The sequence below is a fragment of the Saccopteryx leptura genome, chromosome X (genome assembly GCF_036850995.1).
Source record: "Saccopteryx leptura isolate mSacLep1 chromosome X, mSacLep1_pri_phased_curated, whole genome shotgun sequence".
Lineage (NCBI taxonomy): Eukaryota > Metazoa > Chordata > Mammalia > Chiroptera > Emballonuridae > Saccopteryx > Saccopteryx leptura.
Genome location: NC_089516.1, coordinates 7862271 through 7886704, shown reverse-complemented (window position 1 = coordinate 7886704; position 24434 = coordinate 7862271). Strand labels below are relative to the sequence as shown.

General features: G+C 36.3%; 1 protein-coding gene across 2 annotated transcripts in view; it reads right to left on the bottom strand.

Moving 5' to 3' along the window:
* The window catches only part of GLRA2 (glycine receptor alpha 2), a 180965-nt gene extending 156880 nt beyond the window's left edge, over positions 1–24085 (bottom strand). For both annotated transcript variants that reach the window (XM_066356230.1, XM_066356231.1), the window contains exons 1-2: positions 23519–24085; positions 21231–21364 (exon numbers count right to left, since the gene is read on the bottom strand). In XM_066356230.1, coding sequence (XP_066212327.1) covers positions 21231–21364; positions 23519–23586 — 202 coding nt within the window. In that variant the 5' untranslated portion in view covers positions 23587–24085. The remainder of the gene's footprint in view (positions 1–21230; positions 21365–23518) is intronic.
* Positions 24086–24434: the final 349 nt, after the last annotated feature.

The window sequence follows — 24434 nt, the reverse complement described above, 5'->3', positions numbered from 1 at the left end:
AAAATTCTACCTTTCTTCAAACTCTTAAAGCTAATATCTGATCTCCCGTTTTCTCAATAGCATTAGTCCTTTAAATGAGAAGCCTACATACTCACTTTCCCTCGCTGTCTCAAATCTCACTACAACCAGCTACAGCCTCGGCTTTTGTCTCACAACTCTAGAGAAATTGCCCTTGCTGATGTCAAAAATGTCCCAATGGCCAAACCCGATGACCTATTTCTTTGCCTCTTTCTACTCAGCATCCCTGCTGCACTTGGCATAGTTGATATCCTCATCCAAAAAACTCTATCTGTCTTAACATCAATGACTACATTTTTTTCTGGTACTCTTCCAAGATTTTGTGTTTTTTTTGTTGTTGTTGTTGTTTGTATTTTGTATTTTTCTGAAGTGAGAAGCGGGGAGGCAGACAGACAGACTCCCGCATGCACCCGACCGGGATCCACCTGGCATGCCCACTAGGGGGTGATGCTCTGCCCATCTGGCCCGTTGCTCTGCTGCAATTGGAGCCATTCTAGTGCCTGAAGCGGAGGCCACAGAGCCATCCTCAGCGCCTGGGACAACTTTGCTCCAATGGAGTCTTGGCTGCAGGAGGGGAAGAGAGAGACAGAGAGGAAGGAGAGGGGGAGGGATAGAGAAGCAGATGGTCACTTCTCCTGTGTGCCCTGGCCAGGAATCAAACCCTGGTACTTCCACATGCCGGGCTGATGCTCTACTGCTGAGCCAACTGGCCAAAACCTCTTCCAATTTTTTTAATCACTCCTTCTTGTTGAGGTCCTTCCCCCCACCATGAATGTTCACATTCATGGATGTCTCATCCTTATTTCTCTTGTCTATTCATTCTACACCTTTGCACTGAGTGAATGTAGTTAATACTGCCACCACCTGGTGGCTCCCGTTTCTACATTTCTAACTGCAACATCTCTTCTAGGTCCCAGATTAACATATTCAACTGAAGATTAGGCATTTCTATGTGGATTTGTGGCAGTCATCTCAAAGATATGCCCAAGGCTGAACTCATTATCTTCCTCTCTCAGAATCTTATTTCTCTTACAGCTCCTCTTTGAGGCAAGAAATCACCATCTGATTAAATGCCTAAACTGGAACTTTGAGTGGAGTATTACTCTTTCTATTATTTCTTCCATACCTTGTCTAATGCAATTTAATCTTAAATTTATCTTGTTAATCTAACCCCTGCTTTCTAATCCCATTACCACTGCCTAAACCTAAAACTTCATCATTTCTCTCTTGTGGGAAATTGTTATGGTACCATAATCCCAACCTTTCCATTATGTCCTTTGAAAGGCATCTTAAATTATCTTCTTATAGACCATATCTAATCATGCCCCTTCTCTGCTTTAAATCCTTGATTGTCTTCCTGTTACCTATGGTTGAATCTTAATGCCTTATAATCTTCTTGACATTCTTGTCCTAACTAACTTTATTCTCTAGCCTCATCTTCTATGACTTCCCTCCTTTTACTTCCTTTGGGTGTACTCATCATTTGTTATCCCCCAAATTAGCCATATTCTTTCTAGACATGGAGAGTTCTTTATCAGAAATTCCCTATTCCATTCATTGAACATCTACTCATCTGTGAAGACCTTATTCAAGCACCACCTCTTTTATGAAGCCTGGAGCTACTTCTTTCTCTCCTCTGTAGATTGAGGTCTCACATATAAGGGATCTCCAGAGAAATATAAAGCTGATTATTAGTAGGTGCCTTAGTTGAGTCTCCCAGGCTTTGTAAAGATTTGTAGTCCACTGACTCATAATCTGGGAGAATCTTACACCTTGAGAACTACTCTTCAATTCTTAGTGGACCTGGTAAATGAGGCTAAAAAGGAGAATTTTCGAGTAGAATTAACCACAGGCTCGCTGATTAGAAGGAATTAAGAGCTATAACCATGAAGTGAATCTGATATTACTTAATATTTGGAAATTACTGGTAATTTAGATATATCCAATATTTACAATGAGTATCATTTGTGTGCATTGTTTTTATTTACTAAACACCACATGTATTGAATAGAATTGCTTTGACAAGTTTATCCATGTTGTTGCAAATGGTATGATTACCTCAATTTTATGGCTGAATACTATTCAAATAAATATAATTTGACTCTTATGTTTTTGTTGTTGTTGTTTTTTTCCCTAGGAATTTTGTGGTTTCAAGTCCTACAGATTCAATCTGTAATCCATTTGAGTTAATTTTTGTGAGTGGTGTAAAATACAGATCTAGTTTCATTATTTTACATGTGAATATCCAGTTATCACAGCACCAATTACAAGTGTATTCAATTTGGATAAGTTTGATGCCACCATACATTCCTCTTTGGTATTGGGCATGGAAAATAGAGCTTTTTGTATGGGATGCTGGTCCTAGAATAGTGGTAAAGTAGAAGGATGGAGGATAAAAAGGTTGAAGTTTAGAACACTAGTATGTTAGCAAGTTTTTAAAAATTCTCCTCTACTTGGTACTTACTACCATGCCATATGCATATTAAATGGTTTATATATATCTACATAGTACTAAATCCACTCATTCAGCATTAAACATTTATTAAGCTCTACAAAGACAGTAAGTGTACAAAAACCTGTGACTTCAAAGGTTAACTAGACTCACTCTGTTGTGAAAAGGGAGAAGAGCTATATTAAAAAAACAACAACATCCCTGGCTGGTTGGCTCAGTGGTAGAGCATCAGCCCAGCATGTGGAAGTCCCGGGTTCAATCCCCAGCCAGGGCACACAGGAGAGGCGCCCATCTGCTTCTCCACCCTTCTCCCCCCTCCTTTCTCTCTGTCTCTCTCTTCCCCTCCTGTAGCCAAGGCCCCATTGGAGCAAAGTTGGCCTGGGCACTGAGGATGGCTCTATGGCCACTGCCTCAGGCACTAGAATAGCTCCAATTGCAATGGAACAACGCCCCAGAGGGGCCGAGCATCGCCCCCTGGTGGGCATGCCGGGTGGATCCGGTCTGGTGCATGTAGGAGTCTGTTTGTCTGCCTCCACCTCACTTCTCACTTTGGAAAAATACAAAAAAAAAAACCCAAAATAACAACAACAACATTCACTAAAGTATTGGAGATCAAGAATGAATGTCCTTGTCATCATTCTCGAAATGATGACCTACATTTCTCTTTATCCTAGGCTTTATGTAGCTAAAAATTTAGTGTTGGTCTAAACCTTCTCTGGCAGAAAAATAACGGGAATAACGAGAATGCTAAACAAAATTCCAACTATTTTTAATTCTGAGAAATCCATAAGGAATCAAATGAAATAACACATGGGAAAAGACCTCATTCATTTTTAAAGGAATAGCAAGTAGCAGCAGATAATATTTTATTTTAGTTTGGTTGTACATATCCAACTTTCCATTAGTAAATATTCTGGGGTTTAAATATTAGTATTATACAAAATTTAAAAATCAGTAGCTTGTTAGTTCATTGTGATTTTTAGAAGAATTGGGCACCTGACGCCTGTATAATTATGTTAATCAGTATCACCTCAATAAATTCAATAAAAAATCCAAATCTATAGCATTTCTTCTATATACTAACAATATATTTCTTGAATAAGAAATAAACAAATATACCCTATTTAAAATAGCATTAAAAACAAAAAACAATAAAACACTTAGGAATAAATTTAACTATGTATCTGAACCCTAAAAACTTTAAGAGATTGTTGAAAGGAATCAAAGAAGACAAATAAATGAAAAGTTATCCCATGTTCATGGATTGGCAAAATTAATCTTGTTAAAATGGCAGTACTACCAAAATCCATCTATAGATTCAGTGTAGGCCCTATCAAGATGGCAATGACATTTTTTTAAACCGAAGTAGAAAAAAACACTTTTAAAATTTAAATGGAGCCACAAAAGATCACAAACAGCTGGAGAAATCCTGAAATAGAAGAACAATAGTACAGGCGTCACACATTTCCTGATTTCAACCTATTCTATAAAGCTATTGTCCTCAAAACAGTAGATTTCTAGCATAAAAGTAGACAAATAGACTGATGGAACAGAATCAAGAGCTGAGAAATAAACATGTATATGCAGTCAATTAATATTTGACAAAGGAACCAAGAATGTCTAATGGAGAAAAGACAGTCTTTTGAATAAATGATGCTGGGATAATTAGATAGTCACATATATAAGAATGAAACTGGACCCATACCTTTTGCAAAAATTAATTTAAAATAGGTTATAAATTTAATGTATGACCTGAAAACATAAAACTCCTAGAAGAAAACATAGAAATAAAATTATATTTATTTGTTATTCAACCATAACCATTGTGACAACTTGGATGAACTTTGAAGGTATTATGCTAAGTGAAATAAGTCAGATAGAAAAAGACAATTACTATATGGTCTCATTTTCATGTGAAATCTTAAAAAAAAATATGCAAAAAGAGATCAGACTTGTGGTTACCAGAGGTGGAGGGTTGGGAGGAGAGAAATTGGAGGAGGTGACCAAAAGGTACAAACTTGCCTGACCTGTGGTGGCGCAGTGGATAAAGCATCGACCTGGAAATGCTGAGGTCACCAGTTCAAAACCATGGGCTTGCCTGGTCAAGGCACATATGGGAGTTGATGCCTCCAGCTCCTCCCCCCTTCTCTCTCTCTCTCTCTCTCTCTCTCTCTGTCTCTCCTCTCTCTCCCTCTCTGTCTCTCTCTCTCTCCTCTCTAAAAATGAATAAATAAAATAAAATTTTAAAAAAAGGTACAAACTTTCAGCAGTTATAAGATAAGTAAGTACTAGGAATGTAATGTACAACATGATGACTATAGCTAACACTGCTGTATGCTATATAGAAAAGTTGTTAAGGGAGTAAATCTAAGAATTCTCATCACAAGGAAATTTTTTTATTTTTTTCTCTTTTTGTTGTATTTCATGAGCAGATGGATATAAGCAGAACTTACTGTGGAAATTATGGCACAATATATATAAATCAAACCATCATGCTATGCACCTTATACAGTGATGTGTGTTCATTACTTCTCAATGAAAGATGAATAATGATTAGTATTATACATTTTTTATTCACTTGATAAATGTTCATTGGCTGCCTACCCACTGTCAGATGCTAGAGAGGTACAATGGATAATGAGATAAGCCCAGTCTCTGGCCTCCTTGAACTGTCTAGGAGGGAAAGAGAGAGGGAAGCAGCCAATCATAGAAGAAAATATAGCCCGAGCATATAGGAAAGGATAGACTTAGTAGTTTAAGAGAGGCTTTCTAGACAAATAATGTTGATGCCCAGGTCTGTAGGATGAGCAGGCATGTGGCTGGTAGAAAGGCAGGTAGGGTGAAGGGAAAGGAAAATGCAAAGCACCAGAAGTCAGTGGTTTGAGAAACAAGAAGCAAGGCATTGAGGCTGGAACAGAGTGGGAGGGCATGGCTAGAGATGTGGAATGATGATGTTAATGTGACAATACCGATGCTTCATGCAGGTTCCTGGGATCTCACCATTTTGTGCCTCTCACCTTCGTGTGCTTTTGATTCCAGTAACCATAGCATGTGTTGTTTCTTTTTATAGAGAACTGGTCTGGGGCTATTGGAGCTCATTTTGCCCACATGGAGAGACAGAAGCATCTCAGAATTTACTCTCCCCACCTACCCATAAATACCCTGAGGGTAGTCTTCACCCAAAGACTAACAGAGGAGAATATGAAAAGCCAACTTTCCTGCCTGCAGTCAGGAATTTCTGGCGTTTAGCTTACACTCCAAAGTTCCCCTGAGGGATTAGGTCAAACCCACCCTCTGTTGGACTTTGCTAGAGAGCTCACCCATACTGGGCTTTCCTGTCCTTGTCTGATTTCATCACTCTTCTATACACCTCCCCTGCTCACCTATCCTTAATAAATCGCTTGCACACAGGGCCTGCTTCTAAGAAACCCATTCTCAGACAGATATAGTAAAAAACCTAATCACCAAGACCCTTGTAAGCTATTTGCAGGTGTATGAACATTATCAGAAAGTGATGAGAAGTCCCAGGAGAGTTTCAAGAGTCATGAGAGGCCTAGAACAGCCAGGATACTAGTATTTTGAGCTCTGCACTCCCTTGGGTGACAGCTCAGCTTGCTCTTCCTGTGCATTTGGATAAAGATATAGCCAATCAGGCTCCCAGAGCAGCTGCACTATGGATTTTCTAAAAAAAGTATAGGAGGTTATTTCTGATCTTAGCTTGCCTTTGGGATCTATTTATTATACACTCGATATTTCTTTGCCTTTTTTGCACCTGCCACCTCACCCCTCAGAAGTCAAAGACTTTGTTCGAAGGAGTCATTCTGTAATTTATATGGCATCTTGCACCATGTCACGGATGGACACTTTTTGTTAACATCCTCAACTGCTTTGCTCTATCACTGAAGCACATAATTAGTTCCGACATTTATATGAAAACTTAGATGCTGAGGGGATACCTCCTCACTTGAGACTTTCCATGTGCACAGTTTATTATGGCACATATTGCTACAACCTGGTCCCAGATTCTTATATAGTAATTAGTCCTTCAATATATGGAGGGATGAGAAAGTTCCCATGGTAAAGGACTTATAATTCACATGTCAATCCACTCCCACTGAACTTCACAAAGATTCCTTTACCCAAGTAATATTTTTGTCAACAACATATTGACACCTCTTAAATAAACTGAATTGGGGTGAGTGGGTACTATGAAAGGTTCTTTACCCAGGGCTCTGCACAAATCCAGTTTCAAAAGTAGGCAGGAAATAAAAAATGTACGTGTAAGCATGCTATTTGCACAGTCTGGTTCTTAGGTGAAGTGTGGAATATTGTCCTTGAGATAAGTGTATCCTCTCAGTAAGGAAATCCTGTTGTTTAATGGGCTTTGGGATATTTGCCTCAAGTCACAAATTTGTACACTTGCTGAAAACCCTGCATATTATAAACTTGGTTGGCACAAAAAATCTATGGAACAGGAAGTCTCCTGCTGGGTTTGAAAGGGGGTTATTTGCTCAGAAGATTTGAATAAAGGATGAGCTTAAATGAGGCATGTGTGCACAATAAACAAATGTGAATATTGGAAATGTAGGTGCTTGGGGGAAATAAAAGGAACACATAGTCAAGATGGTTGGTAATTCCTCCTATTTTTGGACAACTAGAGAAAATCTGTCTGAGAATATAGGATGAGTTTGTAAGTATCATGTGAAATATGCCACTGGTCACAGAGTGGTCACTAGCTCCTGAAAATGAATTAGGGATATTCCAGAGAATATAAATACTGGATAATATAGCAACTTCGTTGCTAACAAGCCATGACCTTGAGTTTTAAAACAAGAAGAATGGCATTTTATCTATAAAAAAATCTTCCTAAAAATACAGTTTTGATGTCAGGGCTTCCTATTCACAAGGCATGGCATTACACCTATGTGACATTTCCTTTCAGACAGGGATAATCTCTTAAATTTTTATATTTTTGGAAGGCACTATATACTTCATTTTGAAAACAAATCTTGGAAACCTGGAGATAATGTTATCCTAATATCGTATTCCATGACTTCTGTAACTAAGGATTCAGCAATGCCGTCTTCCCATCCCCCAATATTTAATGCCACCATCTGCCTTCTAGAAATGGAGAAGCAGCAGTGATATCAGAAGTAAATGATAACAAGGAATATGAGGCAGGCACCCAGACTGTATAAAACAAAATCTGAAGACAAAGTAAGCAAACAGTGTGCATTCCAACTTCTTTATAGTTAATCTTCACTTGGTTCTTCGTCAAGGTCTGATAATCTAAGACTATCAACCCTCAATCATCAGAAAAGCTTAAAAATTGGTATTCCATTATCTGTAAGTGGTACAGTAGAATATCAGCAGTGCTAATGCCATCATTATGGATACTATGAAGCAATGTTTAAATAAAGGACTAGTTTGATAGAGTGTGTAGTGAGTGGCCTCTTCATCAATGTGTCTTCATCTGCTGTGTGAGACAAATGACTTGGGTTGTGAGGTATTGATTGGTCTAAGATATCTTTCATATTTCCTCACCCCCTACTTTGTTCTGTATATTTTCCTAAGACCCCAGAGTAAGAAACAGGAAGAAAAAAATCATGCTAGCTTATTTGACAAACTCTTTCAAAGGAAGCATGGGGAGATAACTAGAAATAAAGATTACTCTCTCTCTCTCCCCCTCCTCTCTTTCTCTCTTTTCCCAAGACATTTAGTGATATTTCAAAGACATTTCTCTTACTGTATCTACCCATTGAAAACAATTTCAGTGTTTTTTTCCTGGGTATTTATATATCTAAGTATATGAAACATAATCAATTTTGAGCAGAATATGTTTTTATACTGATAAATAAAGACCTAATCTTAAATCCACACAAATTACTTAGGATAAGTACTGCAAAATTTCAATTTTAAATTAGTTTTTTTTTTAATATGGATTCAGATTTTTAAAATTTCATTTCAAGGAAGTAATGGGAAACAAATTTTTAACAAACAGTTGAATAGAAATTGTACAACCACAGGACTTATTCATGCAAGAGAAGATAGCAATCTAAAAGGAAATTCTTCATACAAGCATGAAACTTTGTCACATTCTGCTGAAGAAATGGCTTTCGTTTGTCAAAAGGTCACTTGTTTAAATGTGTATTTGTCACTCAGCCTTCAAGAATCATAAAGACTAAAATAGAAGGTGATTATCAGATCAAAGTATTTGCTATATTGACTAATGTCTTTTCTTTTGTCTTCAATGTTTTGGGTTTTTTTTTTTTTTTCAGTGTGCCACGGTTTGCTTATTTATTCATGTAAATAATGCAGGAGATAAATAGCCTGCAATAATAATCCAACTTGTAGAGTAATTCTCTTGTGGAATTGGAATGCTAATGTTGACCATGTATCAATAAGAAAGCCACATTTACTGAATGCATGGCCCGTCTCTCCCCTATGATTATTATCTTTCTAGAAGATTATCGTATTTTATGTATAGTTAAGTTTCCCATCATCATATATTTTCATGGGAGACATTTTTTAGATCTATGGATTTTACAAAGACCACATTTTCTAAAGTGTATTCCATAAAACACCAGCTCCCCAGCATGTTATTCATTTAAAGACTCTATGATCAAATAAGTACAGGATAAGCCCCTGTGTAAAAAAGTTTGAAAAATATTTATTTGTGAATTTTTACTGCAGGTTTTCTCAAAACCTCTTAATATGCTAATGAACATTGGGACTCTCTCAGGAGGTTTTGTAAAATTTCCCATTCTTCTTACCCATTTCCAACCTTATATCTAAGAACAATTTCATGGGACTGGTGTTTTGAGAAACATCTTTGGCCAGATGCTAAACTGAAAAAACATCATAGCTCTTTTCCCAGACAGCCTCTGTACATGGATTTGCTATGTCCAGACCAAAAGCAAGGCAAGATTTTTAAATGGCTGATTTCTTCAGTAATCCTCTTATAAGTTTTCAGAGTCTTCCCAAAGTATAACGATCACCCTTAAAATATTGAGAGTTGAAATAAATTATGAGCAAGTGCAAAAAGAATTCTGGACAAAATTAAGGATTTCTCAGAGGAGAGACCGATTCTCTAGGAATATTGGATGCATCCAAGTTCTTCTGTGGGTGAAATAGTAATTTACAAAAAGACATACCGAAGATATTAATATAGACTATAAAGACAAGGACTTTCAAAGTTGGAGATGACATAGACATATTGGTACAAGTCCTCTGTTTTAGAGATGACAAGAATGAATCCCAGAGAGCTGCAGTGCCAAGTTCCAGGTCACAGCTGGCAAAACTAAAGTTAACACCAGGTCTCATGAGTCTCAGTTTAGTTTTATTTATCTCATTTGGGATATATCCTTTTTTGGGGGGTGAGGGTAAGGCAATACTAGCACACAGTATGTTGGGAGAAAATACTAAAAGGAAGGCAGTACCTTCAGATACAGGGGGAGATTTTTCCCCATTCTAGTCCTGTTGTTCTTCAACTACAGGGAGTAATGGATTTGTTCAAGTGACTATTTCAAGATCCCATCATTCAGCAATTGTGGGGAGGTGGAACTGGAGAAGGGCCGGGACTTTAATAGGACTTTCAGATGGCTCTGAAGCAGGTATTCTAAAAAACGTGATTTGACAAACACATCTGGTTGGTTGCTAATTTGGTTTAGTAATAAATCCTAAGTCCTTTAACTTGGCATACACTATACAGTTCTCAAATACTAAAATCAGAGTTAATTAAAAGGGAAAAGTAGAATACAAGGATTCACTTATATGTAGAATCTAATAAACAAAATGAACTAACAAGTAAAATAGAGACAGTCTGATAGAGAGCAGACTGACAGCTGTGGGGGGCAGAGGAAGGGATTTAGTAAAAGTGATGGACACAGATAACAGTGTGGTGACTGCTGGGGGGAGAGGAATGGGGGAGGTGAAGGCGGGTATGGGGGGAAGAATGATGTTGGACGCAGACTTGACTTGGGGTAGTGAACACACAATAAGATGTGCAGAAGATATGTGGTAGAATTGTGTGCCTGAAACCTGTATAATTATGTTAACCAGTATCAGCTCAATAAACTCAATAAAAAGGGGAAAAAAGAAATGCATTGTGTACATTGCACAGTACATCTATAAATTATTCTGAATCACATCATTCTTCTTGATTTGTTACAGAATGGTCTGCCAAATGTGTGTATCATTTACTATTGAGAGACTTCAAGGTTCAAAGCTAAATAAAACAGACCCCTTGTTTTCTGAAAACCTTCTTTGGGGCGAAGAATGTTTTTTCCTAAGAGAAAGCCTGATAAAAGAAATCTCAACTGCCTTGTAGGATATGAAGTGGTTTTTAGGAATCAACATCTTGAAGTATTTAAATGTAAATAAATCAGAAGAAGATAAATTATATTATCTTCTATGTGCACTCCGATTTTTAAAATGAAAGAAAATTATGTGGTAAAGTGGTTCTGAGGTTTTCTAAAGTAGCAGAATTGCCGTAAGTAGCTATATTTCAGGTGCAGTAATCAAAGCAGCCAAGGCGTGGAAAGCAAGCAACTGTTCCTCAGACTCGCCATTTCCTTGAAACACACGCTATTCTGCTCTGGTCTTCACACTCTTCTAGCCCCGCTCCCCAGCACCCAATCTTCTCTTCTTCTAACATTCTTTCTTTTGCTCTTTGTAGAACAGAAGAGCACCGAGGGAAAGAATGTGTCTCAGCCGTGATGCCCCAAAGAGACTTCACATTAAGTCTTGTGCTCAAATCTAAGCCTACAATGCATCCCTGTATTTGGATCTTGGAGGGGATTACTGTGGGACAAGGACAATGATATTAACAAACATATAAGCATATTAAATCAGATAGAAAGAAAACTATATTAATTATTTTCATATACTCCACAAGAAGACTTCACCCTCCCTCCAATACACCAGTCCATTGGTTGTGCCTCTTCCAATTGTCTGTTTAGGACATAGAACTATCATGTTACATTATCTTCTTCTCTGCTTTTGGAAGTATCATGTAACCATTAGAGTAATATATGTAAATGATACTACTTTCTCACTTCCATTCTTTCTCAAGGCTGATAAAGGAAGGCTTACTGAACTGATAATGAGTTTTGGAGCTGTCTGCTCAACCACCTGAAGGTTGAAGTGTGGCTTTGCTCATAACTTGACCTTGTACTGATTATGTTTCATTTCTTCCCAGAGACACTTTCTTTTCTGTTCTGTTCTTGGCTGTGCCCTGGGAAGCTGACCTGCTGGATTTGCATCATTGACCTTGCCCCATGACTGCTAGTTGTAGTTGACCAATGAGAAGCTGCCACAAGAAAATGGAAAGCAGGAGGAGAGTGAGGTCCATAGCTTCTTTCCTGCTAGGACAGCACACATTAACTACATTGCTTCACAGATCTCATTAGGTGGCCGCTGTGTAGCCAACTTCTCTAGGTTCTGGTAACCACTCCCTCTTGCCTCTTCAACTCTGCTGTTGATAGTCCCAGAGTACTATGCTCTCCCTCTAGTGATCAGTTTTTCGAACTCTGTCATACCCCACTGCAGTGCACCATTTCTTTCCTGCAAAGATCCTGCACAATGTGGCATTCAATTTAGATATTATAATCCAGCCCTGGCCAAGTGGCTCAGTGTATAAAGCATTGTCCTTGTACACTGAGGTCATGGGTTTGATCCTTGTTCAAGGCACAAATAAGAAGCAATCAATGAGTACACAACTAAATGGAACAACTAAGTAGAACAACGAGTTGCTGCTTCTCTCTGTCATCAATGGAAAAAATTTAAATTTTCCAGTTTTACTAAAGTGAGAACTGACATTTAAAAGCTTAGATTTCTTTGAAGAAAATATAATTAAATGAAAACACATACTGTGCTCACTGATAGGAAGAATTAATATTAAAATGTCCATATTTCCTAAAGCAATCAATACATTCATTGCAATTCCTTTCAAAATACCAATGCCATTTTTCACAGAACTGGAACAAATAATTCAAAAATTTATAAGGAACTACAAAAGACCCTGAATAGCAACAACCATCTTGAGAAAGAAGAACAAAGTTAGAAGTATCATGCTACCTGATATCAAGCTATATTATATTTTATAATAAATCAGCATGGTACTGGCATAAAAACAAACAAACACATAGATCAATGGAACAAAATATCTCAGAAACCAACCCATGCCTATATGGCCATTTAATATTTGGCAAAGGAGGGAAGAATATACAGTGGAGTAAAGATAGCCTATCAATAAATGGTGTTGGGAAAATTTGGACAGATACATGCAAAAAATGAAACTAGTCCACCCTCATATGCCATATATAAAAATAAACTCAAAATGGATTAAAGACTTAAATGTTAGACTTGAAACCATAAAAATCCTAGAACAAAACATAGGCAATAAAATCTGACATATCTCATAGCAATATATATGGTGGTTATTTGCTTGGGCAAGGGAAATAAAAGAAAAAAAAAACCCAAACTACATCAAACTAAAAAGGCTTATACAGCAAAAGAAACCATCAGCACAATGAAAAGACAGCCTATCGAACTGGAGAACATATTTTCCAATGACACCTCCAATAAGGGGTTAATGTTCAAAATTTATAAAGAATTCATATAACTTGATGCAAAAATAAAAAATCCAGTTAAAAACAGGTGGAGGACTTGAGTAGACATTTCTCCAAAGATGACATACAGATGGCCAATAAACAAATGAAAAGATGCTCAATGTCACTAATCATCAGAGAAATTCAGATTAAAATCGCAACAAAATACCTATCAGAATGGCAATCATCAATAAATCAACCAACAACAAGTGTTAGCGAGAATATGAATAAAAGGAAACCCTCATGCTCTGTTGGTGAGAGTGTACATTGATGCAGCCACTATGGAAAAAAAACTCAAAAAACACTGAGTCATTTCCTCAAAAAATTAAAAATAGTCTTATGATCTAGCGATTCCACTTCTGGGAATATATCCAAAGAAACCCAAACACTAATTCAAAACAATATGTGAACCCTGTGTTCAATGCAGTGTTATTTACAATAGCCAAGATATGAAAGCAACCCACATTCCCATCTATACATGAGTGAATAAAAAGTGGTGGTACACATATGATTTCACTCCTATGTGGAATCTAATGAACAAAATGAACTAACAAGCAAAATTAAGGTAGACTCATATATAGAAAGCAGGCTGACAGCTGTTGGGGGTGGTGAATGGGTGGAGGGATTGAACTAAAAAGGACCAAGAAAACGAAAAGAAAGGAAAGAAAAGAAAGAAAGAAAAATGAGAGAGAAAGAAAGAAAGAAAGAAAGAAGAAAGAATGAAAAAAAAGAAAGAAAGAGAAAGAAAGAATGAATGAATGAATGAATGAATGAAAGAAAGAAAAAAAAAAGAGCTAATTTATGGACACAGTGTGGTGATTGCCCAGGCCAGTGGGGGAGGTGGAGGAGGGTAAGGGGGGATAAAAGATTTGAATTAGGGGGTTGAACACACAATAGTGTACAGAGCTGTGTTGTAGAATTAGGCACCTGAAACCTGTATAATTATGTTAACCAGTGTCACCCCAATAAAATTAATAAAAATGTGGTGGTACATAAATCCAATGGAATATTATGGAATATTACTTGGCCATAAAAATGAAATTTTACTGTTTGCAACAGTATGTATCAACCTAGAGGGTATTATGCTAAGTGAAATAACACATATCCTATCATTTCACTTATGTGTGGAATCTTAAGAACAGAGTAAATGAAAAACAACAGCAAAAAAAATAGAAACAGATTCATAGATACAGACAGGGGAGGGGCTTGGGGGACAGTGAAAAAGATGAAGGGATTAAGAATTACAAATTGGTAGTTACAGAATAGTCACAGGGACATAAAGTACAGCACAGGGAGTAGAGTCAGTAATATTGTAATAACTATGTATGGTGCCAGGTGGGTACTGGAAATATTAGGGGGTGAACACTTTGAAGAGTATAAGATTATCTGACACTATACTGTATACCTGAAAATAATACAAAATAATATTGAATGTAAACTGTAACTGAAAAATAAAATAAAATTTAAAAATAAAATAAAAAGTCATAAATATTCAGGTTCTTGATGTTTTAAATCCCAATTAGATAGAGCTGCTTTATAACATTAGTCAAATCACATCACAGCATATCTTAGGTTCTGTGTCTCTAAAATCTGGTAAATTTAGTTCTGGTTTCATAAATAATAACGCAAATTTCTGTAAAGTGCTTGTTTTATGGAAACACTAAATAATAAGTGTAGTTCTTATATTCTGCCAATTAAGAAAAAAAACTTTAATATTTGTCTACCACTGTACATTTAGCAAGTAACATGCACCTGGCATATAGTAATTGTTCACTAATTATTAAAGGAATAAACAGATGAATTGTGTATTTAGACTTAAATATAAAGATGTAAACCTTTACATATAACTTTGTGCCCATATGTGTGCTCCTTGTCACAAATTTATTGCTTCGACAATGCATGAGCCAATGTAGTTTATTTTTCTTCAAGAAAATAAAAACTTCCCTCTCATCAGAGAAAAAGAAAAAAATAAATATAAAACAAGACTTATCCAGCCACAGTTGTGATAACTGCCTATTGAGTTTTTATATTTTGACTCAATTCAAGATTCTCTCTTGCCCACTTGAATAAATGTGTTAACAAAACAAAGCCACCATTTGGTATATTCATGTTTATAAGGGAATGGTGAGTACACAAGTCAGGCATGAGTCAGAAAGAGTGTCCAGCTTTCGTTCTGTACTTGCCCCATGACCACACTCAGTTGGCTAACCAGATTAGATTCCAAGAGGGCGACCTAGTGACTTTATTTCTAAGTGTCCTGCACACTTAAGAGTACCACTTATAGATCTTTTCCTTTTGCTCATGTCCTTCCTTTGGTGGGTTTTATGTGACTAAATGTGTCTGCAATCAGTCACAAGTAATCCTCTCAAAAAAATAAGTCAATGCCTGACCTGTGGTGGCACAGTGGATAAAGCGTTGACCTGGAAATGCTGAGTTCACCGGTTCGAAACCCTGGGCTTGCCTGGTCAAGGCACATATGGGTGTTGATGCTTCCAGCTCCCCCCTTCTCTCTCTCTGTCTCTCCTCTCTGTCTCTCCCTCTCCTCTCTAAAATGAATAAATTAAAAAAAATAAAGAAAGAAATAACAGCTGATTTAAAAAAATAAAAAGTCAGTGAGCCAATGCCACATGCCAGAGTCAGGACAGCCTCTTAGGTGTTGACTGCAAGGGGAACCCAGAATGCTTCTCATGATCCTTTTGTGATGAGGCTTGATCAACTATATTTTCATTTTTAAGAACCTATTCCAAATGTGTCTGACCCAACACATCAATAAAAATATCGAACACCACCAAGAAAAAAAACTAATGACAAATTTTTTGTCACTCTAAACCAGATTGCCCCAATTGGACACATTATAATAATCTGGTCATTAAGCACTAAGATATTCTGATAGTGATGCTATTATCTTTCTTTAAAAAATAAAGTCTCAGATTATCAGCAAAATGGGCTAAATTGTCATTCAGGAGGAATGGCAAGCACTATAGAATTCAGGATAAAATGTTTAGGCTCTTTCAATAATGAAAACTAAAGATATGAAGTCACCCAGAATCAACTAATTCTCAAAATGCAATACATTCTCAAGAACTAAATTATGGGCTTTCATTTCCAGTGCTTTTAACCTGCCATGTTGTAGAGGCCAAATATTCTTTTCAAATTACTTATTCTAAACTAGGAAATAAATTCAGCACATTTGTGCAGTGACCCTTACTGAAATAACTGAACAAGAAAATACATCAGAAATGACAGTTATATATATTCAGTTAAATTTAGGGTTCTTTCCATGACCAAGTGAAATTGTCCCATGTCTTTTACTTTGTTCATTTAAAAAGAGTGCAAGAAAATAATCAGGGATGGAATTTGAATAGATAAAGATCATTCTTTTCCACAAATGGCTTCCTCTTTGTTTCATATTTAGGAGTAGAAATAGCTTTTTCCAGTTGAAAATTTTCTCACCAAACAAGAGTAGAACTAGATTAGATACATGTTATCTCTGTTCTTGCTACTGCAATTGAACTCTAAGATGCTAGAACTACTTTGACATTTTTTTTCTATTAAAAAAAAGTCAAAAAATGACAAAGACCCAATCGCCTCAAAGGGTGATGTTTGATAATATCTAGTCAGTGTCAGTTATAAAACAGAAATGGGGGACTAGTAATAATTTAAATTATTTACGATGATCTCCTTTGATGCTCAGAACAACCCAAATAAGGTAAGAAGGGCAAAAGAAAACCAGAAGCATTAGAGAGGTGAAGATACCTTTTGTCAAAAGTGGCTGAACCAGGACATGAACCTCAGTTTTCTGGATGTAAGCCCAGGGCGCCTTCCACTGTAATCCTCTTGTCACCATGGAATGGGCGACATATTCCAGTGAGGTGAACTTATTGAAATATATTTTACCAGAGTATGTTAGAATGCTGTACATACCTCCTTCTTGATTGCACCTTAAGTCCCTGACAAGCACCTTGTAGGCCCTAGTAGTAGCCTAGTATATACAAATGTGTTAGTTGGTGTCCATACAGCACCAAAAGCTAAAATAAATTGTGACCCAGTGGATTTCAGACTTTCAAAAATCTTCATCAATATCATCCCTGAACAAAACTGTCCTATATAATTTCCCTTTGTTACCTTCAGCCTTTCCTTTCAATAACCTTTTTTTCCCCCTTTTATCTCCTATTGTCTTGTTCTAAAATGGCTTTACTCTGTAAGGTGCCTGCAGGCGTCAGCTACTTTTGTACTCAGGTCAAATCCCTCTAATACCTGCAAGCATTCTACTCTTCATAGTAACCTGTGATGCCCGCATCCACCAGAGCAATCAAAGAAAGGATCACGCTGGGGCTGCATTAGCACTGGGAAAATCAACCTTTCCAAGTGTGCCTGCTAGATGGACATTTGTGCTCCAGCCACCCCCTACAGGGTATGGCAGGCACAACATTTGAGCTTGAGCTTTACATGGCTACAAACAAGAGAATTTCCAAGGAGAGAAATCTAAAGACCCCTATAGTTTTTTGGAAAGGGACCTATTTCTACTTACATCTGAAATACCTCTTGAGCTGATAACTCCTTGGAAAACGAAGGAAGCCATATTGCATGCAAATTTAGGTTTGAATGTCACACATCACACTTTTAAATTTAGGGCTCCAGACAGGGAAAAAAATTAGTGTGCGTGGCATGCACAAAGTTGAGTGAATAATTATCTCCTGGCATTATCTCTTCCAGATCCTCTCCCCAAATGAATGATATGCTGAAATGTATTTATTCACATTGGATGAAATTAGGCTATACCTCTAAGTTAATTTTATTTTCAAAGAAAATTTCATTACAGTAGGTAAAGGCTTTGTTTCAGAGAGAACTGAAACTAGTGCATTTTGCCCAGGTTTGAGCATTTCATTTGGCTGGACATAGCTTGTTTGTTCGTCTGACCTGAGGATTTTGAAAATTTATGTTTTGACAAGATCTGGCCCAGGCCTCTATGTATCTTACAGATGTAATGCAATTGGCAACTCTGACTCATGACTTTGTTTATACACTTGTGTTCACATCAGAAAAGCTATTCTTTTCTTATAGCTTCTAAGAATGGCTCTCAATTATAGACCTAAGTCTGAATCATTCTGGTTCCCCTTTCTAGCTTACGTTCATCTTCCTTCTTGTATATAACCCCATTATGACATCTTTCACAGTCTATCAGGAACATGGAATAGACATGAAATATTTTACTGACTTGAAAGTATGCAGGAAAATGCCTTCCAATAAGAAAAATTATGCCTATGCATTTCTTTCTCCCTTGCCAATGCATAGCAGCAAGGAAACAGAGAAATATGCTACTATTTCATAAGACTTGTAGAAAAGCCATTCCCTTTGCCTTAGCAGCCCATATCTGGCTCTTGCTTTTATTCTTATGGCCAAAATTTGCCCTTCCGTCATCATTATCATCGTCATTTTCAGCAACAGCAGCAGCATCATATTCACTGTTACCATAGTCAGTTTGTTTTTTGGCATTTACAGGGAACCTGTCACTATTCCAAATACAATCACATTTCCTAATCACCCTTCACTTCTACCTGCCAAATAAAATTTCTCACTGCTACATTGCTAATCAACTATGGTAAGTATTATAGTGTTTTTCCTAGCCACCTCACTGTTACAAGTTCCCTATCATCTCTTTCTTGTGTTTCTTTCCCCACAGCTCAGCAAGATCATCTTTGTTAGGACCCTGTGGTCCCTTAGAAGTTCCCATCTTCAGTTTCTACACCTAGTTGGGCATGCTAATCTTCATAATTGATCTGCATTTTTCTTTCTTGGCTCTTCTCATTCTGAAGAAAAAGATTACTTCCTTTTCCTCTACTACATATACAACTATATAGTATAATATATGTAAATAATAAAGTGCTTCACTGCCCTTTCAGATGCAGTGTAGGGGTGGGCTGATAAAACATAAATATGCTAAAGAACCGTGTTGGACATACAAAGCGCTATGGGAACACCAAGGAGGGGAAATTGTTTTTGTTTATAATAAAGGAAGATATTTTACGTCAAGGAGAAGCCAAGATGCTCAGAATAAAGAGAACTGTGGGAGCTATTAGGTAATTGATCTTTTATAAATGGTCCGTGTAAATAAAATTTGTAAAAGAGTATCAGGATTCATTGAAGTGTCAAAGTGAAAGGGGGACAAAACTCAGTGTAGTCCAGTATCAATGAGGTCCCTAAACGATATCTACCCCGTTTCCTTTGTATAAGTCTTTAAAACGTCCTGTGCTCAGATCTTCAAGTAGTGGATAAATCTCAAAACGTGACCATACTTTGCTATCCTTGATATTCTCCTCATTTATTTATCCTTGAGAATCATGAGAAATGTCATTTCCAAAGGGTGACATCCCCATCAAAACCAGGAAAACTGTATATTGAAATGATTGTTCATTCTATATGATCACGTAAAGCAGCAATGGCAACATGGATGTTTTATTACTCTTTGTACTCATATCTCCTTTTGAAAAATTATTCCTAGAAAATAATGACTAATAACTGCTATTTAACAGGATGCTCATGAACTTGAAACATTTTTCCATCTCTTGACCTTCTCTATGAAGCTTTCCGTGAATAGCTTAATAGGAAATCATGTCTTCATTTGTTGGAACCCTGTAGTATTTTATCTGTTCTTTCTAATGTTACTTAACTATTAATGACTTCATTGTTATATAATAATATATGTATTTGATAAGAGTCATGTAACATCTACTTTCCTCACTGACATTTTTGATGGCAGCACCCAAACCTGTTTCATTTTTCCACTTCTCAAAGCATGCACTTATTAGTATTTTGCATGTAGTTCAGATTCCAAAGTTACTGAATGGCTAAGTGAATAAAGGTATGAATGAGCAGCCCCATTGAAAGCTGATTCTCGACTTGTTACTCATAGGATTTTGTTTCAAATATTAATTTCCAAAGCAATGATCACAAAATTAGTATGAAATGGGATGAACATGAAAATTGCTTTCAGGAAAATCAAGCTTTGAACTTAGTTCTGTTGCCTCTTTTAAAAATACTCTATAATCAGAAACATTTATTTTGTCAAATTCTGATATATTACTTTATGAAATGTGTCCTTAGCTGTTATATTCAGAGGCATAACATTTAAAGAAGGAATGAATTTAGAATTAGTTTTCATGCTTATGTTTTCCAATAATAAAAATTAATCAAAACTCAAGGTAAGCAATCCAATTAAATTGCTAATAAGCAAAACCAAAGCAATGCATGAATTATGATATAACATCTAGAATATTATGTTTCTCCTCCTATAAAATACTTAATACAGTGCATTATATTAAATTACAAGATTAATGCAATTATCATTTAAAATGTTTTTTAAAATTAAAGCATTAAATAATTATTAATATTTGGTTTTTATTACAATATTACAGTATTTTCTGATTCAGAATAAAAATAAACCAATTAATTAAAAAGTAATTTCTACAATTACATTTTTGTAATGTAAAACAAGAACACCAATATTTTTGGTTTGTTTCTAATTAAACAAAGAAAGTATCTACCATCTTTGACATATGCACTCTATAACTCTGTTATCTTCTTTGTTAATTTCAGATAAGTAACACCAAATAAACAATTAAAATGTTTAAACAAGAGGAAACCGAAATTTTTTAATGTGTTATTGGAGCCTCTTCTCACAATATTTAAAAATGAAGGAGACCTAAAAATGAGTAAAATTGCCATGTTCTATGTTGAGATATAATCTTCACTTTGGGAGTAGGTATTTAAAACCCAAACCGAAGATTTTGGCAGTAGCCACTGAATCTTGTATGAGTCCTGGTAGGCATTCATACAAGTGAAGCCCAACATTTGCTCTCATATTCATTTCCAATCACACTCTCACTGAAGACAACATAGGGAATGTGACAATAATCTCTGTGGAATATTCTTTGTGGAATAGAGCACAGATGAAGAAAGTTTTCAAAAGTGGCACGCAAAATGTAAAATTTAAGCTCTTAAATCGACCAATTCAAAAGAATGCCAAAATGAAATGAATACTATATGTGTTTCCATTTTATAATAAAAAACCCTGAAAAGTTTTTTTTTCAGAATATTTAAATATCTAGGAAATTTCCTACAGGCTTAACATAAATTTAAATGAAACCTACCTTTAAAATTTGGCCTGATTCTTGCATCGTATCCTGATGTCCTTCCCATTAATTTGTCCAAGAAATCTGAAGGAGATAGGGTCTGCGAAGGTTGTTTTCCAGACCTGGAGTCATGGTCTTTGCAGAAAGTCGTCCTAAACACATCGTTAACTCTTTTAGCAACAATTCCATTCTCATCACCTGAGAACTAATGCTCACAGAGTGTTCGATATGTTTTGTAATATACTTGATATGTTGTTAAAAAAAAAGAAAATTATAGACTCTTTGGTCAACTTCTAGAATTATGTTATGGTCTAGAGTTAACTTTAAATGATGAGAGGTATAAATCCTAAGTTTTCAAACTTCAGCCATGCATGATGTTTAAGATGAAACAATGTGTATACTTTCTATTGTAGATTTTATGGATATATAGCTAAAGCTATTTCTTTCTAGAGTCATCAGAGAAATGAAAGTGATAATTTCTTAGATTTAGGTAATTATCTTAAAATCGTTTCCCCATGAGTTAAAAAAATTCTTCCAGCATTTAATCTCTTAATATAAGTCCTCAGATCCGAGTCAAGGCACTAACCCCCCACCCAAAACCAGCTACTTTTTATAAGAAATGTGTAGTGAAATGGGCAAAACAGAGTAAGCATGAACTAATTTTCCCATTGCTTATTTTCTCACCTGCTAGATTCTATTCCAGCTATCCACTATTAATACTTTTCAATGTGATGTCTCAAAGAAAATCTTCAATTGGAAATTTAACTTCATTCTAAAATAGGTCAACAATGAGCATGTCTGTACTTCTATTATTTTATCAGTTGCTATTTATATATTAACATTTAAATAGTTAATTCCAATGAATATTCACAGAAAATAAATTATTTTATTTTTTGATTTGTCAAAAATACTGAATGTTGATTGATACATTTTTCAGATTTTTATTTCCTTTAAAGGGCATATTAAAAGAACATATTTAGTTTGTAGTGAAAATCAATTCTTTCAGAGCATATAGTGGTGACTGAATGTTGATTTCTGTCCTGAAGTATATATTTTACAAGTTTTGTTTTCAATAGTTTAATAAGTAATCTTGTTAATTCTATAACTAATAAAATGCCACATTCTTTCTAGGTTTTCAAAGAAGTAGTATTAAATATAAGTGCAAAAATGATATAAACATTTGGTAGGAGTTAAAAAATATTGATACGACCATCTGGAAATACTCACATTCCCATATGCAGAATCATCTGATTAATCAAGTACTATTTGATTATGATGGTAGTGGTGGTGGTGAAGGTGAAGATGATGATGATGATGATTCTAATAAAACCCAGCCTATAATTTTTCTTAATCATAGTAGGAGGTGTGAACCTGAAAGGAACATAGTGGGTTTTCCCAGTACTCATAACATTGCTGCTATATGTTTCATTTCTCTTGGTTCTGTGAAAAAATACCATAAAATTTGGTGAAAATTAAATGAAGAGTTCTATACCTTGTTGTATGAACATCTCCTATCTCTATCTTGTCTTAGAACCTCTTCATTAAGATGGCTATTTCACTTATTAGTAATAATCTGATATTTTGAAGTATCGATTGATTTGACAATTTGTAAATTAGGTAGAAAATGCAAGCATACAAATAATGATTTCTCACTTATTAATTATTCATAGTCTATTTCTCATGCATACATAAATACAAAGATGTCATTTTAATTACATTTTGGTAGGCAATCAATTTCAAATATACTGAACAGTAGAATATAGTGCCAAATGAGATTTGAATGTTTCTGATGTTTCAAGAAATTTTCTGAATTGTAGTCCTCATTGTATGAATCTAGTTGCTGAAATACAATAGAAGTACCAAGTTGGCTAAGAATTAGATATTTTTAATATCTTATATAAAATAAGCATAGTTTTGACAAATTAATCCAGTCACTTCCACCATATGAAAAGTATTGCATCCAATAGTCCTTTTAAATGACTTCTAGAAGAATTTGAAAGCAAAAAAAAAATTTCACCATTATATAGAAATGTAAAGAGCATGCAACTCATCAGACTACTCATTGGCTGAGAAAATGTGTTGGAACCGTAGAGTGAGGTTATGCATCATAAAACTTGCCTTTGTAAAAATTTGCCACCCTCCACCATAATTAAGCTTTTTTAAAGAACAAAAGAAATCTAACTCTCCTCCATAAAATTAAAATAATATGGTCTGGGGCATAGAAAATTGATAAAAATTGCGTGACACGTTATCTTTCAAACAGTTTTCATGTGGAAAATATCAGCATGCAAAGTCTTTTCACCTACCTGAAGTGGTTTGTCTCTAAGAAAAATGCAAACAAGGCTGTCAAAATGTTCACTAGCTGCCGGTTCATTCCTGTTTCTGATGCTTGTGGAAAATATCCCCGAAACGATTCCAGAAAGAAGCTAGGACAAAGTATCTATCTATTGTCCAGATTCAAAATCTGGCAGGGATCTAGTTTCCTTGAAAATCGAAAAGAGGTTTGAGTCTGTACAGTTTGCTGAGAAAAAACAAAAAGTGCCAGTCCTAGGCATCATGGTCAGGTCAACCCGGGGCTCAGGACCATCAGTTCACCAAGGAAAGACAAAGCCTTAGGACTGATGAATACCCCAGCTGCTTTTCCTAAATAATAAAAACGCTGCTACCTTAATCTCCTCACCATGCAAAGGGGGCTGGTGACAATGCCATGCTGGAAGTCGGGCTGCTGTGGCTTTTAAGTCCTTTCTGTTTAGCGAGTCCCTTTCCCTAGAAAATGTTCTCTTTTGAAAAGAAGTTGTAAATGAGGGAGAAGAAAGGACTCTGCGAGCCAGAGTGGGTAGGGAGAAGAGGGCAAAAAGGCTGAGATCCTGCGCTGGAATGAGAGCTACAGAAAGAGACGGAGACGTGATCGTACCAGCCTATAAATTTCAGCACTAGGACAGCTTCTAGCTCCGAAGTGCGCATGTTTCCTTTTTCAGTCGCTTGGGGCGGGGGGGGGGGGGGGGGGTCGGAGAGAAGCAATCAAGAGGGGACATGCCTGCCATTCAAAGGCAAAGAGTGGCTGGCTGTTCAGCTAGGGGTGCTGAAGGGGGTGCGACGGGACAGCGACCCGGGAAGAGCAGAGGTCAGGGTAAAAGGAGAGGGTGGAGGAGGCTGGGGTGTGAGCTCCTGCCACTGCGAATCTGTCAGTGGCAGGGGGGACAGGAGTTTGAAGCAGAAAAG